An 18,822-nucleotide genomic window follows, 5' to 3' on the forward strand; every position below is an offset into this window, starting at 1 on the left:
AATCACAGGATTCCAGGGTCTCCCAGAGCGGAATGGACCTCGTGCGTCCACGTGTGAATTTCCTCTTCAGTCTTTTCTCCACGTATCCCCTAGTCTCACTCTTAAGGGTGTGACTTAGGAGGCGGGGGAGGAAGAACTAAGAAACTGTTTGCAAGTCCCTAGGAGCTTCTGTGAGGGCAGGTCCTTGGACCACATTGTGAGAAACTCTGCTGAGGTTTGAGAAGGACCTCATCCCGGACACCTTCACCACGGGTACCCCAAATTCCACACACCAGGCTGCATTCTCAGGCTCTCAGTGACCACGCAGCCAAATCAGGAAGACGTTATCTTGCTTCTTTTGGATACTTTGGTTTTTTGTTTCTAAATAATAATCAGGGATTTTTTTTCTTTTTAACAAGAGTTTAATGACTATTGAGAAGTCGAAACAGCTTCCTTTCCCGCTGAAATGCTTCCTCCCCCCCCATAAACAACCTGTTTTGCTGAGCATTCAAAAACTTGTTATTTTTTTTTAATGGCATGCAATTCAGCCTCCCTCTTCCTTTCATTCTTTGTCCAAGCTCTGCCCTCTGGTCTTGCATTTACTAATTCAATAAATACACCTGTTATGCCGACTGCACCCCAGGTACTCCAGCAGGCAACAGGGAGCCAGAAGGGAATAAAGCAACATGGTACCAGCACTCTGAGGTAGAAATGTAATCCTCAGCTTCCACATTGAGGATTAATATTATCCAAAATAATAATAACAACCACCACCAAAATAATAATAATAAAGCCTCTTCAGTTTAAAAAAATTAGAAAGACTGCATATACGCACACTCTCATACAAAGTTCTTTTCATCGGCCACTGTCTCATACCACGTGGAAACCTCTGCTTGGAGCCTCCAGCGATGGGGAAGCTCACTGACTCTGAAGACAGCATCTGCAGCGGGGCATCAAGCGCTCCAGAAACATCGCCGGGCGCACAGGAGGCACTCAAGAAGTAAGTACTGAATAAGCCAAACCCAGCAGGACTAACATTTCCGTCCATGGGACCTTCACCCACATCTGCAGGTTCTGGCTTCTGTAATAAAACTAAATGTATCCAGCATTTATTCAGGCTGAGGACGGCTAAGTACTGGTGTGTATGCACATTTTCAATTCTCACAAGCCCATGAACAACATATGATGATGATTATGATGATGATGATGATGATGATGATGATGATGATGATGATGATGATGCCCATATTACAGAGAAGGAAAATGAGGCACAGGGGGGTTAGGAACAAGTCCAAGGTCACCCAGGGTGAGGGGGACCCACCGCCTAGTTCTCAGCCTGTGTGTGCAGTGAGCCAGAGACAAAGCTAGTTCTCCCATCAGTTAGGGAAGGGCTCTGCGGCTCATGCATCCTCTCTGGAGGATGCCTCGGGGCCCCACACTCCCCTCTCACCTTTCTCTCCAGGTGTGTTTGCCTGGAACACGGTACCCCAGGTGCAGGCTGCCCCCACACAGGTGCAGACTGGTGGTGATGCGGCCAGAGTGAGGAGTGGGCAGGGGGCCCAGGAGCCTTGTACAGGGTGGAGGGAAGCCCCAGGGCAGGTGTGCTGATGGCAGGGGAGTGGAGACAGACTCAGAAGACAGCACTTGGGCCTTCCCAGTGAGGCTTCCGGAGCCCTCAAGGCCTCCCTCCTGCTGAGCCCTCGTCCTCTCATCCTGACTGTCACTCAGCCCCTCTGTTCCCCACACCAGCCTTTGAGCCATGAGAGTAGGGTCAGCCATCAAGCTCTGGGCAACCGTGCCCAGTTAGGAACTGGGATTTTATGCTTCAGTATCTCTGCAGAAAGTGCATTACACGTGAGGGAGATGAGAGCATTACCCCTGACAAACGTGGCAGGAGGGCAATCAAGGAGGTCGCCTGAGGTGCGGGTGTGCATGCGGCTAGTACCCACATGCGTATCCTTAGCTGATCCCTAAACAGCCCTCCAGGGTCGTTTCTACAGGGGACTGAAAACAGAGGCCACGGGCACGGGGTCACTGGGAACCCAGGTGAACTCGGGTCTGGCTAACTTCACACCCTGTTATTATTGTATTATGAGGAGCTGCTACCCTACCTCTAGTAGATTCCAGATACAGATGATGGAGAGTGGACCAGAGAGGAGGGCCTGTGGGCAGGTGACTCAGCTCCCATGTGCTCAGTGAGACCACACGGGATGTAGGGACACAGGGCAGGGAACGGGCAGGTGGAAGACAGGCCTGGGCGCATTTTGACACAGGTCCTCGAGAAGGGAGCGCCTGCCCGATCCTGCAGGGGCTCGGGATGTGAGCCATATCCTGAGACAGAGCAGGCAGCCCACATCCCTGCGCTAATAATCACTGGTTCGGGGAGGGGGAGGGGGTGGGGGGCTGCGGGATTCCAATTCCCAGGGAAATTCGAATCTAGGAGAGAGTGCTTCCAGGGGCCTGGAGGGGGGGGTCCTCCGAAGCACAGTCCTGGGTGCAGGCACTGAGAGCACCTGCAAAGGGGCAGGAGAGGCACATGTGGGGGGTGGTACCTGCTGCGTGTGTGCAGGGAGTGAGACAGGAATCAGGAATTCTGACGGGGGCAGGGGACTGCCCTTAGAGAACAGGCCTACATCCTTTCTGCCAGCCTCGTGGACTAGAGGGGTGGACGTGTGAGGAAGGAAGGGACAGGCACTAAAAGCAGAAGGAACAGCAGGAGCAGAGGCAGAGACGCAAAACCATGGGACCAGCAGCTGAAGACTCTTCCCAAAGGAGGGCTTTGGATGTCAAGCCGACTTTAGATTTGATCTCAAGGACAAAGGCTAGGCCACAAAGCTGGCTTGGCCACTCGAGGAGCTGGGTCACCAGACCAGCCGGCAGAGCAGACTGCGAGTCAAAGGTGGGGGGCCCTGGCTTCAGTGTTTTGAGTTGACTGCTGCGCGGGGCAGAGGTGAGCGCATCTTCTCAGTCTCGGCTCCCCCAGGCTGGTCCTTCCTGACAGGCCTGAGCAATCCTCCCGCCCGAGGAGGGCACTCGGAGCCTGGGGGCTGGAGTGTGTTCCCTGTTTGATATGCACCATGCAAACAGGCCTGTTTGATATTTAGGTGCACTTTAATGGACCCAAAAAGAAATTTGTTTGATTCATTTGAAGAATAAATGTCTCTCCCCACCCCCTACATGGTGACACTCTTAAGTGCTTCCACTTAATGGAAATGGAAATTACCTCTCAAAACATTAAGAAAACTAATCATGGCAAATTTCACACGTTTCCATGATTCAAGGTGCCATCCCGTCTCCTGCTTTGATGAGCAGTGACTAGCAGATGGCTGTTTTGCACCAAATCACTTAGCACAGCCTCAGTAAGCTTAAACGGCGGCCCTCCCCGATGTCTGACTTAATTGGTCATCTCCCTAAGGGAAAATAATATTTTTTAACTTCTCCAGGTAGGAAGAGACTGCAAAGCGTCATTTTGGTGGAAAAAAACAGCCAAGGCTGAGCATAGTTAACATTCATTCACAGACACAGATGTGCCAATTACCTGGAACCCTGAACTCAGAGGAAAACAGAAAACACAACTGTGAGACCCAGAAAACACAGGCAACCCTCTGAAGCAAGCAGCATCGTAATTTTTAAAGATTCCTTACGTCCAGTTTCTCTTTCTGGAATATCTTAACCATCATATTTTAAGTGACCATCATTCACCTCCACCTCTCAAGCTTAAGGCTTTGGCTCATAGGAGGAATCTGAAAAGTTCCAGAAGAGCCCAGGGATGTCCTGGCCTCAGTGAATCGCTCGAGCATCACCTCCAATATATACTTCTCTGTTTTTGGTGATGACCTAGACCCAGTGGCCTTTCAGAGTCATCCTGACTGCTAGCCCAAACCTCTCACAATTCCACATCCACAGAGAAGAGGCTCCCTTCTGCTTTGCTTGGTTTTTTGTTTTAAGTAGTCCCCTCTGTGCCCTGCCTCCAGTTCTCTGAGCAGCTGTGACTCTCTGTTACGGCTGTAATGTGGTCACCGGTTCGCACACCTGCCCCTTCCGTAAGGCGGGGATCTGGCTAGAATGCCCAGGGGAGGATTGCTCCTGACGGCTGCAAGCTCAGAGTCTGTCGCAGTCTGTCCTGTGAGATATGGAACTAACTCAGACAAGCCGGAACCTCCAGTTTTCCAGAGACCTTTCCTAAGTCACCTTTTAGAAAGCCCCGAAAAAAGAAAACACCAGAGGGTACAAGTTACGGCCGCACGTCGCCCAGGCAGCGATGACCTTTCTACTTACTCCACAGAATCTAAACACAAACACCTGCCTTGAAAGCACTGCACATCCAGAGAAGTGACGTCTAAGTCGCCCCGTAACTGAGACGCATTTCCATGTGACACGGCTACCGGAGAACAGATGTCTCTAAAAAGAGGACCAGAGCAGGTAATTCTGCCCCTTGATGTACGAGGCAACATCTTGCGTTTGAACAGCACAGGGTTTGTGTCTCCCAACTGCTGTCATTTCATCTGGCTGTGCCTTGAAACGAAATCAGTCTGCTGGCTTCAACGAGCCCTCCCAACGTGGCCTCCAAACCCGGCCATAGACGTTTCTCTTCTCACCTTGGCCCCGTCCAGATCACCCACCTCAGCAGCTCCCTCATCACCCCATAAACACCGTGGCTCAGTCCAGTCCCAGAGATACCAGGACCTGCCACCTCTGCCCGGAGTAGCCTTCCCTCCCTCTGCCTGCAGGGCCGACGTCTGCTCACACCTCCAGGTCTCCTTTGAGACCACATCTCAGGTTCCACCTCTGCTGTATTTATTACTGTGACACTTCTGTCTCCCCCAGAAGACTGTGGGCACCTCCAGAGCAGGCAGGCAGCGTCTCCTCCCCAGGGCTGTGTCCCCAGGGCAAGCGTGGGGCAGATGCTGCCAAGTGAACAACCACTGAATGCGTAATAGCAACACTTACCCTTGCTAATGGTTATGGTGAGCGGACCATGTGCCAGGACCGTTCCAGTCATTTCCCCGCATAAGTCATTCGGATCTTAACACAAACTTCCTATCAGCCCCACTTTATAAGCGAAGAACCCAGAAAAACAAATTGGTTAACTGACTTTTCTAAATCCCCAGGGCTGAGAAGCGCCAGGAGTAGGATCTGAACCTGCAACTCTCAGAACGGGAGGCCCTCCCCACAACTAAATTCTGCCTCTCTAAACACAGCAAGATTTTCCTATTTCTGTTTTTGAGATAAATGTGACCCAAAAAAGCCAAATTAAATAATTTGTCCCCACAAGATGACTCCACTAATAATTATCAAAGACATCAAGTGTTTTGACTCCTTCTAGAGCATTCTCAGTATCTCATACTTGATTAACTAAACATATCCCATCTTCTTCCTCCCTGACTTGATGTTAGCCAAGCCCCTATAGCCAGGTTGACCTTCAGATGCCAGCTGATCCTAGAAGAGTGTTCTTTTTTCCCTTCAGCCAGGTTCCCCTTGCAACAACGTACGCACATGGCCAAAACCACAGTAGGTCTCCATTTGCAAAGTCCACTCATTCAACAATAAACCACGATTTACTGAGTGCCTCTCTATGCCTTGCACTCTGCTAAGCCCTGCCATACAGGTGCCCCACTGCCCTCCTCCTGCTCACCTGTCTGCCCAACGATGGAGGCGCTCAGTCTGTGGGGGATCCTTGAGGACACCTTCAAGGTCACTCGGATCTGATAATACCTAAGAAGAGAACAGAGGACAGGCTGCTGAATATCAGATTTCTTATTGTCGGCTTCTTCTAAAAACGCCTAGACTTAACCCTAAAGGTCGGAAGGAACCAGGGAAGCGTCTGGGCAGCACGCACGGTCACCCAGCATCGCAGAGAGATGCATGCTGTCAGCACAGGGAGAACGGGGTGAGACGGGCCGAGCTGGAGACAGGAAGTTGAGTTCATTCGAGATCATGAGAGATACATAAAAGGTCGGTAGCGATGGAGTGATAAAAGGGAAAAAACAGGTCTTAAGGCACAGGTACATTAAGGAGTATGATTTATCTTTAGTCAAAAAAATCCATTTTATAGGAAAAATAGGTGCTTCAGTGCATGGTGGGCAATCCATAGGTAAACCGACTTGCTATCATGTTGCAGCGAAGTCTTCCTTTAGAAACACAGCGGCTGAGTTGCTAATCCTGTGGCTACTGCCAAACACTCTTCCCAGTGAGTTTATGGGCCCTTCTTTGTATCATGTTACCCCACGTCTGGACTCAGTCATTTCAGAACTTCAAGCACGTTCTCATGCTATCAGGAAGCCCGCTCCTCTGTCCCCTTTTGCCACACACGCAGAAGCCCTTTATGAGGTTCTGTGCCTTGCAATTAATGACCCTTTTGTCTGCAAGCACTTGGGAGCATTTCTGGCCTCGTAATTATTCTCCCCTTCCACTGATTTCAAGCCCATGATGTAACAGAATGTGAATAAAACGAAGGGAAATAGAAGTAAAATAGACCAGGAACACATCGGTCTCTCACGGCTCACCGAACTCGCAGCTGGGAGCTATTCCGCTATTGACTCTGTCGCACTGTGAACACACACAGAGAATGTGTCTGAGTAGATGTGTTTATGTGTATCTGGTGATCCAAGGAGATGCAAGTGAAGAGCACGGGCCCTGCGTTCATGTAGCCTGGCTGACATCGTGTGAGAGCTGTGTGATTTTGAGAACATCACACAACTTCCCTGAACTTACTTTTGTATCTGTAAAATGAGGATTAAAGGAAGGAAGGAAGGAAGGAAGGAAGGAAGGAGGGGAGGAAGGAGGGGAGGGAAGGGAAGGAAGGAAAGAAGGAAGGGGAACTGTCATGCCTTCTGCTTCCAGGAAGGATGGAGTACACATACTTTTCCCTATTCCTCCACTAAGTTCAACTAAAGGCTCTAGACAGTCGACAGAAAACACACAAAAGAAGATTCTTAAAGGTGAAGAAAAAAGCAAGCTGTCTAGGGACCTCAAGTTCCAAGGGAAGACATGATGGTGAGTCTTCTGCATTTCTTTTTGCCTCACACACCACAGAGAGAGGCCAACCACCCAGAAATGCTAATGGCTGAAGACAAAAAAACAAAAACAGAAAACAAAACTCTGCTTTCTCTAGACAAAGGACCAGGAAAGCAGCCGCCTCAGAAAAATTTGATGACAGTCGTTCTACCCTAGTTGACCAACACGGAAATCACTGTGGCTTTGCCTCCACCCACACTGGCAAAGGCCAGTGGGAGCCTAGGTGTCCCCCACTGCCCAGCTGTAACCAGGCACCTTCCCCCACCACCCTGGCGAGGGAAGGTCTGGAGTAGGGAGCTAGATTCTCAGTACGAGAAGATGGCAATGAGAACCCCACTAGCCTGGGTTAAGTGGACACCATTTGGGGAGCCTGGGTTTCTATCCCCACACAGCAGGCACAAGGGCACACACATGCCCAAGTGATCTTTGACAAAGTTTCAAAAGCAATTCTATAAAGCCTTTTCAACAAGCAGGCCTGAAGCAAACGGACATCTGCAGGCCAAAACAAAACAAAACAAAAATTCAACTGAAATCTTCACTCTTCATATAAAGATTCACTCCAAGTGGATCATAGACTTAAATGCAAAATACAAAACTTCTAGGGAAAAAAAAAAAACAAACAGAGGAAAGCTTTGCAATCTAGAGCTAAGTAGAGAGTTCTCAAATTTGACACCAAAAGCATGATCCATAAAAAAACTGATAAATTCAGCTTCCTCAAAATTAAAACTTTTGTTCTGTAAAATGTGCTACAAAGAGGATTAAAAGATAAGCTACTGGCAGAGAGAGAGTATTTGCAAATCACATGCAGTGGATCCTCATTACTTGCAGATTCTATATTTGCAAATTTTCCTACTTGCTAAAGTTTATTTGTCACCTCACATACGATACTTACAGCTCCTTGGTGGTCATTCAGAAACACACTCACAGAGGCAAAAAGCTCCAGTCACCTCGTGCAGGTTTTCATCTGAGCTGAACAAGACAACACGTCTTTTCTCAGCTCTCAGACTGTAAACAAGTGTCTCCTTGCCCTTGACCCATTGCCACTTTTTGTTTTTCTATTTGTTTTGCTTTTTGTTGGTGATACTGATATTGGAAACGGCCTCTGAGTGCAGAGCTAAAGCACTATCCGAGTGTTTCTAAAAGCAGGAAGGCTGTGATGTACCTTATACAGGACATAGTGTGTTAGGTGGGCTCGCAGTCTGAGCCGTACCGCTGCCAGCCATGAGGGCAATGCTAATGAGCCAAATATATATATATATATATATATATATATATATATATATATATATATATATATATATATATAATTTATATACATGCCTTTAAACAGAAACACACCTAAAACAAGGTTATGCATTGACAAGTTGATGAAAATGTTGTGACCGGAAGCTCCCAGGAACAAAGCCCTGTATGTCCCTTAGGAGCAACGGCTCACGACCATCATGAAATCCACAGAAGACACACTGTAACAAATAACTACGGGCACTGCCATCTGTGTGAGGGAGACTGAGGCAGAGTGGAAGCTCCCTGCACCGTCTACAGGAGACAGCTAATTACCATTCGCAGTAGCTAATTACCCTTGTGCAGAAATGTTAGCTGCGTAACGCTCAATCGTTCAGTTCTTCAAGGGAAGACGGAAATTCGGAATTTTAATAAAACGTCTTTACATTTTTATATGTTGGTTCATAAATCAATGACAATGACAACAGCAAAAGCAAAACCAATTAGCAGCAGCAACCACAGCCACGGCGTTAACAACAAAGCGCTGTGTTGACAAGGTAAAATACATCTGCAAGCTAAGTCCCCGTGGGCCAGTGACTGGCAAACTCTGATTTGCACAAATGCAAGATGTCACTTTCAGCATCTCTATAAGAAAAGACCGATGCATTTCAGTGATTTCATCATCACAGGAACGGGCACAAATCCCGCCACCGCCACCACCACCACCACCACCACGAGCAGTTGTAATCGTCTAACGGTTTCTTTTCCAAACATAAAATAAGGTCATTGCCAGAGGCTATGCATCCGTTTTCCATCAGATTGTGTGCTTGGAGCGGTTACAGTTGTGCTCAAGATTTAGTAAGCATCTCTGTGCTAGGACCCCTTCTAGGAGCTTCCATGGATGCAGATGCAACTGCGGTTGCTCCTCCAGTAAGCCTCCATAAAGAAAGTAGTACCTCACGTGTTAAGCAAAGAAGACTCTGGGCCATTGGAGATACCTCACTACTTAGCCAAACGAAGCTGGCAAGGGGTAACCGCGTCCTAACTCCAGAAACAACAGCAATTTGGTTTTGCCTGCTACATCTCCTAGGAGTCGCGCTTTGTTGCAAAAATTGTAACTCTTGTGTAACCAACTTCAAAGCACTGTCTGAATTTGTGCTCCTTAAAAGCACTTGATGTTACTGAACCTGACTTCTAGTAACCAGTCATCTTGCAACTTCAGATGCTTTATAGGCACATGTTGAAAGAAATATTTCCATTAGGTTGGCCCATTTGGCTTCTGTCTTGATTAAACAGAATGTTCAATCCCCTTTAGCAATTCTCTTTTGTCTGACGTGAAGTTTCTGCCAGGTCATAAATTCATAAACATGTCACACACGTCACACACAACGTTGTTCGGTCCCTTCAGGAAATCTCTCATGAACTTACCACCACGTTCATCTTAAAGATGAGAAAACTAACCCCGGGAGATGAAGGCATTTGTCCAAGTCTCATATTCAGTAAATCCTGTTAGCACATCTCCTGCAATGACCTTATTCTTCCATAAGTAGATATCCTTCAGCCATCCTAGAGCCACCTTCTTACAGCTGTGGTGATTCAAGGAAGACACTATAAAGAAGGGAAGAGGCAGGTCACACCCTTGGAGAGCAAGCAAGTGGTAGGAGAAGATGGGCAAATGAGCTCCAGCCAGAAGGACCAGAGAAGCGCAGACCAAACTTCAGACAATGTGCTGGCACACTGGAGTAGTCTAGCTCTGCACAGGCCTCCTTTCAAGAAATAATAAAACAGTCATCCTTTATTGCCCCCCATCTGTTAGTGAAACACGGAACTATGCCTTTTACATAACATGGTAGGTGAAACACTGTCCCTTCCAAAGATATCTACACCCTAATCTTCAGAACCTGTGAAAAAGCATTCAGGTAGTGGGTGGAATTACAGTTGCTAATCAACCGGCCGTGAAATCAGGAGGTGATTCTGGATTACCCAGGGGTGCCCAATGTAGTCACCAGGCTTCTCCTAACTGAAAGAGAGGGGCAGAGAAGAGAGGGACGGAGGAATGCAACGTAAGAAAGTCTCCACCAGCCATCCCTGGCTGTTAGGAGGGAAAGGACCACAGTCAAGGCATGGGGGCGGCCAACAGGAGCTGGAAAAGATAAGGAAATAGACTCTCCTCTAGAGCCTCCCCAGAGGTGTGCAGTCCTGCCAACATTCTGATTTCACCCCAGGGAGACTCATGTCAGACCTCTGACTTCTGACCTCCTGGATTGTTGGATAATAAATCGCTAGGTAATGAATACATTGTCATAAGCTGAGCCACTAAGTTTACGGCAGTGTGTTGCATCAATAATAGTAAATGCACGCATAGAGGCTTTCAGATTTCCTCCTCGTAACAGAACTCCTACGTATGACCACCCCTGTGTTAACAACATGCAAACTATCGCTCAGAGAGGTTACTGAATCTCCCCACAGGCACACAGCTAGTTAACGGGAAGTTTAGGGATTAAAATGCAGGGTCATTGGACTAAAACCAAGCTCTTATTTGGGGGAGGTAAAGCCTGGCGCTTTCCCCTGCAGAAGGTCACCTCAATTTCCTCATCACCGTTTTATCCCCAGAAGCCCAAGCCGACCCATTCTGATCGCTAATGTACTTCCCTCTGTTTTCTCAGAAACACATTAAGAATAAGAACGCTGCTTTTTACTTCTTTAAGTGTCCCTTGGAGCTGTTACTAAAAGCACCGTACTAAAGGGAGAAACGCATCTAATAAACATTCGTTCTCAGTTGATTATAGAGATATCTGTTACCACCAGCTACTGGAGGAGACAAACCGTGTCCTATTCGTTTCTGTACTTCCAGGAACTAATGTGGTGCTGGCACGTAGCTGACACACGTTCAGTGCCAGAGGGATGCGTGAGTAAATGAATGAATGAAAACTCCAATCACAGAGACCCCCTCAATAAACCAGAGGGACAGACAATCCAGTCCCAACACCGACAAGCGTGTAAGTGGCTCAGAATCCACATGCAATTCTTCTAATACTAATAAAGCCAGAAATATTATTCTGTAACGGGAAGACAGAGACCCATGTCATGTTGTCATAACCACTTTCCTACCAGACAGATAATGAAACCATCACTGTGACCCAGGGACATCTGACATGACCCAAAGTACGAATCACTGTGTTTGTGAAAAGGTCAAAACTGATTCTCAGGAGTCAGAATGCCTAGGTTCCAGAACCAGCAGGCAAACTTAATAACTGGCCTTCTCTGAGCCTGTTTTCTCATGGAAGATGACACCTGTCATGGTCTCACAGAACTGTCATAAGGAAGGAACAGGATGGTGTGTGTAGAGCCCTAGGGGGGACGCTCAGCCCCCGTTTCATCAAAGATAAAATACTCGTGTCACCGTTACCTAGGACATGTGTGAAATAGACACCTGCCCCCAGACATGAGCCTAGTCCGCCCTCCAGCCTCACAGCTGGGGCGAAGCGGGGGCAAAGGTGACGCTCAGGCGGGACAGGGTGCAGAGGTGACTGTGGCGCCCAGCACCTCATAGTTCAAAACGGCGGGCACAAGCTGCAATGCTCCACTGACACGGCTCTGCCCACGCGGCTGGGGGAAAGGTCACCTGTCTTTGAGCCGCCCTAGGCAATGCAGCACAGCAGTCAGGAGTGACCTCTGGAACTCTGCCTGGTGCTGGCCGTGCAACCCTGTACAGCCTGACAGTGGAAGACTCGTTGATCCCAGGGCGGAAGTCTCTGGCCTAGCAGGGACGCCAGGGAAGTCCTGTCAGTAAGAGAGGACTTGGTGTTCCAGAAAACTAACAGCAACAAAAAGACTCAGGAAATGGCCAACATATTTTTACTATACACTCATAGACTGATTCATCCGTTCTGACAGTGTCCACCCACCACAAGACTACAAAACCATTCTGTTGGATTTTATTGGCCTTGGTAATGATAAGATGCTTTTTTAAGAAAAGTCCACTCTGATATTTCAGCAAACTTGTCTGGATACTTCAGTATGGTCAAAACAATGGTTGTAGCCATTCAGTCAGATTCCACAGAGGTTTGCTCTGACACCCCTCCTCATTCCTTTATCCTCATCTCCTTGCTGATCCAGAAGGGTCTGTGTGGGGCTCACACTGTGAATTGTCTGCTCAATGTCCACAATTCCCTCCTTCCTTAAAAAAAAAAAAAAAAAAAGAAAACCAGGCTTTGCTGGGGAAAGCGGTGCACCTCCCTGAAAGTACCCTCCTTCCCGACTCCCCTGCAGCTAGGAGAGATCCTGGCATCCTTCCCTGGCTATTGAGAGAAAAGCATACACTGCCACGTGCAGCAAACAGGAAAGTCTGGAAGGAGAAGACTCAGTTTCATGGCCCTTGGGCTGCGTGTCCCTTCTCTGACTTTGTCTTCTGACTTAACACAAATGGAAACCAATAGTGGACATTCAAGCGGCCACCTTTCAGCTGTGAGGACGAAAGCTGTGTGAAAAGGACGGAAGACCAAAAAGACAGAAGCAGCCTGAGTCCCTGATGTCATCAGTGGCATGGAGGCGCCATCTGCTTCTGGACTTCTTGTGACACCCATGACATTTAAGCCAGGGTTGGTCATATGCCTGAAGCCAAACACAATCCTTCCAGAAGGAATCTGACTCCAGACCCCCCTGGGGCCGTATTTTCTGTAGGGGAAAACTCGGAAGAACTGCCGTAGGCAATCTGACTCCTCTTACTGACTTTTCCTTTGGCAGTGGAAAGCTTAGCTTTTCCTTGCAGTCAGCCAATAAAATCTAAGATCCCAAGTTGGACTTCTTAGTTGAAACAAAGCAGATATTTTCAGTTCACCAGACTTTAAAGCTACTTCGTGGAGGAAAAGGGATCTCTTTGTGTAGTTGAACCTAACTCACTGGAATTCTCCAACAGGGTTTGAAGCCAAAGTCCCAAGTGACAGTAATTGCTCGCAGCTTAACTCTCTGTGCATATTTCCTGAGCACTTCCAGGAAGTAAGTGGTCAAAGGCAGAAACTGCAAATCAATCTCTCTCTTTCTCTCTCTCTCATACACACACACACACATGCATGCACGCACGCACACACGCACACACACACAACAATGGCAAAACTGAGTTGCAGTTGGATTCAATCAAATTGTTTTTAAATCGAATGTCTACAGAAGCCCATTCACAGTTATTGCACTTTAACTGGCACTTCACCTACCAGGCGGTGGTGTGTCAATGGTGCAAAATGTCATGTTCTTTGACTTCAAGTGGGCAGCGTGAAATTGGCCATGGTGCGAGTGTACGCATCACGGAAACATGAAATGTTATGACTCTTCCTTTTCTTTAGAGCCAGTTTTAAACGTTCATCAGCACATCACTGCTGCCCCCTCCTCTCGTTACTAGCACCACGCCGTTCTTTTAACCAAGGGGAATCTGAAACCCAGAGAGGGCAATTCAGAACAATTCTAAGAAAGTCACTGCTGGGTGGGACTCCAACTGCTAAGCCTTTAGGAAGAATACTAGATTGCTCAGACACCTCACTGAATAAAGCTGTACTAATTAGGCGTCTGGGGTAATTCTCCTGTAAGGTGGAACAAAGAATGACCTTCACAAGAGGTGTGCCCTCGGCATACAGACTTGCAAGTCTGAACAAAACATCGATAATTCTTCCCCCATTTTCACCTTTTCTCATGCACATTAAAAACCACAGCAAAACTACAGCAGCAGTAACACCAACAGTGACGTTTTCTGTGCAACTTAAGACAATGCAAAAACTCTCTGAACTTCAGTTTTCCCATTTGCAAAGGGGGATATCCGTTACCTCCTGGCGTTGATACAGACAGAAATAAAAATCGATGTGCAGAGCAACCCTGGGCTTCAATAAACAATGGGTATTATCTTTGCTGTTGTCATTTTTAGATATCAGTCCCAATAGGTTCACAAGCAAATGCTCCTGTTCACAAAAGCAGGCCACTTAAGGAACTGAAATCAGTAACACAAGCAGCCTTGGTGGAGATGCTCTGGAGAACAAATGAGGTCGCAGAGCCGCTGAACTGGAAGGTGCCTCCCCTGGCACCTCCCTCAGCTGTTTTTAGTCGCACTGGCTGGTGGACCTGTTGTTCCTACCTACTGCGTCAACCCAGATGGGGTTTCTAATTTGCATGAGTGGCCATGTGTCAATGTTGCTCTCAGAAAACTTGGTGGTGCCAGTTTCCACGTCACCCAGAAAAGCAACATTGGCAGGTAAAGTGAAGGCTCCTTCTCAACAGCCAATGTGGAATGGGATGTCATCAGGGATGCCTGGCACCTAGTGCACACCCAAGAGGTGAAGGTTCTCTTCCCTTTCGATTGGAGGCAATTTTGATTTTCTTCGCATTTGTGTTGCTTGATTTAATGACATCGGGTAGAAGCAGGCTTGCAAGCTTCTCGCACAGCTTGAAATGACATGGGAAATTTAAAACCTCAGACCAGAAAAATCTGCTCTGCAATATCACACTGGGACCAGGGTCTATGCAGAGAGAATTTTTCTAATGAGTGAGACCCAATCCAGCAACCAGGTCCAAGCCCTCAGAGGGTGGGCCAGGGTGGGGTAGCAAACACAACTCACAGGTCTTTCATGCGGAGGGATCAAAGGCATGGAAGGAGAACGGGCAGTGGATCCCAAGAGGGCTGCCTGCACCTCACACAGACCAGGTGTTTAACGCTGGACTCACCACTTACGAGGGGTGCGTGACCTTGAGCAATTCATCTGACCTCTCTGAGCACTGGTTTTCTCATCTTAAAAACCAATGGTTGTAAAGGGCAAATGGGACACTCCAAGTAAAGCTCCTGGTACAGTGTATGAGACATGGTCAGCACCAATTCCTTTTAAAACTCTAACTGTAATGATTAAAATCTTCGTGCCTTATCCAGATGTTGCCATCCAGAAGTAGACGCAGAAAGGGGGAAGGAGCTGGCCAAGCCCACCGAGCTAACTTGCAGAATCCACGCCAGAATACAAGACTGCTCACTTTGCTCACTGCCCAATCTACTGCACCAATACATCTGGACGAAATTTAGTCCTGGGATATATATTGACATTAAGTGATAAGACTTTCTACACAAAGTAAGTCCTCAACAATCATTAGCTGAAGTAATTATTATCATCATTATTCTAATCAAGATAGCCTCGTGGAAGGCACTGTGCCACACTGGGGATGAATGATCTTTGGAATCGAACCTGGGTTTGAATCCTGGCTCTCCCACCTGCCAGGGGTGTGACATTAGGAAAACCATTTCCGCTCTCTGAGCCTCCCTTTCTGTGTTAGTCAGAGACAGCCACACGCACCGGGAGGTCTGTTGCAGGAATAAGTGTGATCGTGTGTGAAAGGCACCTACACGCTATATACTCAGAAAATACCAGATGCCTCAAGCATCGTTTTGGACGATGTCACCTTCTGCCCTGCTTCCTTTCTAAAAGGCACAGGAAATCTAGCATGAGTCACATTTCCTGCATGGGCTGTGACGACAGGTAAAGCAAGTTACTCAACCTCTGTTAAAAACAGTTCGATCGATGATTGACGTACAGACAGACAGAGATGAATAAACACACCTGCCAACTGTTTTCTCAGAGGAAGGACCCCTGACCAATTTCCAGCCCTTCCCATCAGAATGTGTCTCTTTTGAGAAGAAACTGTCATCACCGCACCGCGGTTCATTTTCTTCCCTCGGCTGCCATATCTCTTAATTGCCTTTTGATATAAAAGCTAACAGGGGCCTGAAGCCATTCTGGAGATTTCAAGGGGTTTCCTGATCTGGGTCAAAATCTCCATCTCTTCATCAGTCAGATCTTTATCTCCACAAAACCATTCAGACAGAACGTCAACAAAGAAGTCCCTTAGCGCCATCTGACCAAGACGTGTGCTCTGTAATTACAGTGGGGGAGGGGTTTTAAATCAAAAGATTGTTACATGAAGCCAATTGTCACTGCAGAACTCCTCGGGTAGAAAGCAAGGAGTCAGCCTCCAAAAGACTTGGGGAAGCAGGAAGTTTGCCCGGAAGTTTAGGGGAAAAAAAATAAGAATGACTGTCCTTCAACAAGCCTTAAAGCACCTTGAGAAAAAAAAAACACTGCAAGATGCTATTGACTCAAAGGAGATCTAGGGCTCAGTCACCTGTGAAGAGATAAGGAACCATCAGTCAGGGACCTACGGGAATTAGGCTCAGACCAGTCCATGGAATGAACTATCTCCAACACCTGCACGGGAACAGCTAACGCCTAGACCGGTTTCCTCCACACAGGATCTGCCTTTTACCAAGTTCCTTCTCTGCATCAGGGTCTCTTTTCCCACCGTCTGACACCCCCGGGGGGCCTGCTTCATGCTCCCGAGGCGTCGGCCTCTGCTCCTAGTGTGACGTGCTGCTGTCCCGTGAATGCCTCCTGCGCCTCCCCACGTCCCCATCTCTGCACGCCCACTCCCCTTCCTCGGGATGACTGTCTCAAACATCTCCAGAACTGTCCTCACTTGTCAGGACTCGACTCAAAGTCTCCCTCCCCAGCACGTGAAGAGCTGGGTACCACCTGTCACCCATCCTCCGTCCTCTGAGTGCCTGGGGCCCCACGGCTGCAGACGGGTGACCCTGCGTCTCCCGCATGCTTTCCAGGAGGGCTTGCCCTAGGGGAACCCAGCACCATGAGGGGCAAGAACCATCTCCTGCCCCTTCCTGTCCACTCCAAACCCCCAGCACCGTGCCTGGTGTCCAGCCGTCCCTCAGAGCAGGGACTAGGGAAACGATTAACACTTGGATTTTTTCGTCCCTGTTGATAGGAAATTGCCTTAAATAATTTTTTTCATCTAAGTATAGTCAATTACAGTGTGTCCATTCCCAGTGTAGAGCATAATGTTTCAGTCATATGTGGAATCTAAAAAACAAACAAACAAACAAACAAACAAAAACCCACTTGGATTTTATCTGCTTAGCCCAAGAGCCAGCCCGCGAGCCCTTTGCTAGAGGAACCTGTGCCTTATTGATTCCTACAGCCTCTTTCTCCAACCTATTCATTCAGGGAAATGAGTGGCAGCCCTAAGGCTTCTCCGGTGGCCAGAGCACGGCCACCAGGGTTCTTGCTGCTGACCTCCAGCAATACTGTTCTGGCACTGTTTTTCCATTTTCATGTCACCCGGACTTTGCCTTACAGCAAACAGCTGTAGATCTCAGAAAACATTCATCCACTCAACTGCCAGCAAACCAGCAGAAAAAAATGGGTTCACTGTGTACAATCTTATCTTTGTTTAAAATGCTTACATCAGTGCATGTTTGTATATATACATGTGTGTGTACATATACGCAGGGAACGTATATATGCAGAAAAGAAGTCTGTACGTTTTGTAAAAGTTTAGAAAGATTTTGAGAAATAGGATTTTTGTTATTCTGCATTTCCTAATTTGTGTAAATAAATGCATATTTTGTGCAGTAGGACAAATGCCTCAAAAATAACATGGTCCTCGGGAAGTCCCATGCAAAGCACTAGACAGGACTCCCCAGTTCAGTGTGGTCTTTGGGCCCCAGTTTTGTTGTCCACACCCGCGGCCTCATGATGAAAACGATCTGCCCCATGGAGCCATCCTCGCGCGTCATAGAAGTCAGGTTGGTGCCCATCGGATCACCCAGCACTGTGCCCAGGGAGTTGCTGATGACTAAAGGAAGAACTTCACCGAGGTGCATTCACTGTGACTTTGGTGGCTTTGCACCAAAGACTTTGTGGAGGTGACAGACGAGGGAGCCACAGCCAGTATTTAAATGACGTCTCAGCTGGCTCACCCAGCGCCCCCTTCCTCCTTCTACTGTGGTCTTCATGTAACTTTGAAAAGTCCCACCATGCATTGCACATATTTTTAAAACCCCAGAGGATCATACATGTGTTGGCTGGCTGTGGGGCATGAATTCAGATTCGAGAAGCCGACTGTTATCATGTTAAAAAACTAGCCAAACTTGTATTTTAAACATAAACCATATCGACCCTCTCCCCCCGACCCCAGCGCATTCACCTCCTTGCTACATGAAGCCGGGTGGGCGGGCGGTGGTCAAGAATGGATTGGACTCAAGAAGAGGGGCACCTAATACATCCAGCAGACTTCGAGGGCAGCAGGACAAAGGAGGGTGGATTGTGGAGACAGGAAGCTGCCATGACCTTTGACAAACGTGGGGTGTGAACTGTGTCTAAACGGTGGCGAGGACAGGCCTTCAGCTGAGAGCTGCAGAGTCCCAGCTCTAAAACCTAAAGGCAATCCCTCCCTGCTCCGTGTTACCGAAGAGTCTTGCCCACTCACGCCTCCTGCCCCAGGCCCCGCTGTTAGGCCCCCAGGGTGCCCACTGCAGGAAAGGTGGCCTCCAAGGAGACGTGGCTGAGTGCATCCTGTCCAGCAGACTCCTGAGGGGGACAGACGTGGGGGATGGAGAGGGAGCAGTTTGTACCTTGTCCCACCACCATTCAGTCCAGCCTGCAGTGGGTGTGATGCTCCATCTGATTTCCTAGCACCTGACCTGCTGGGAGCCCAACTCAACCATCCCAGGATGCGCAGGAACCCCCTATCGTGTGGAGAACTACAGCCCTTCCCAGAGGCCCCAGTCAG

General features: G+C 48.2%; 1 protein-coding gene across 1 annotated transcript in view; it reads right to left on the bottom strand.

Moving 5' to 3' along the window:
* FAM135B (family with sequence similarity 135 member B) overlaps nucleotides 1-18,822 on the bottom strand; it is a 154,565-nt gene that overhangs the window by 114,338 nt on the left and 21,405 nt on the right. Inside the window, exon 2 of the mRNA XM_045508452.2 lies at nucleotides 5,615-5,694. Within this exon, the coding sequence (XP_045364408.2) occupies nucleotides 5,615-5,694 (80 nt within the window). The remainder of the gene's footprint in view (nucleotides 1-5,614; nucleotides 5,695-18,822) is intronic.

Source organism: Camelus bactrianus, chromosome 25 (assembly GCF_048773025.1).
Source record: "Camelus bactrianus isolate YW-2024 breed Bactrian camel chromosome 25, ASM4877302v1, whole genome shotgun sequence".
Lineage (NCBI taxonomy): Eukaryota > Metazoa > Chordata > Mammalia > Artiodactyla > Camelidae > Camelus > Camelus bactrianus.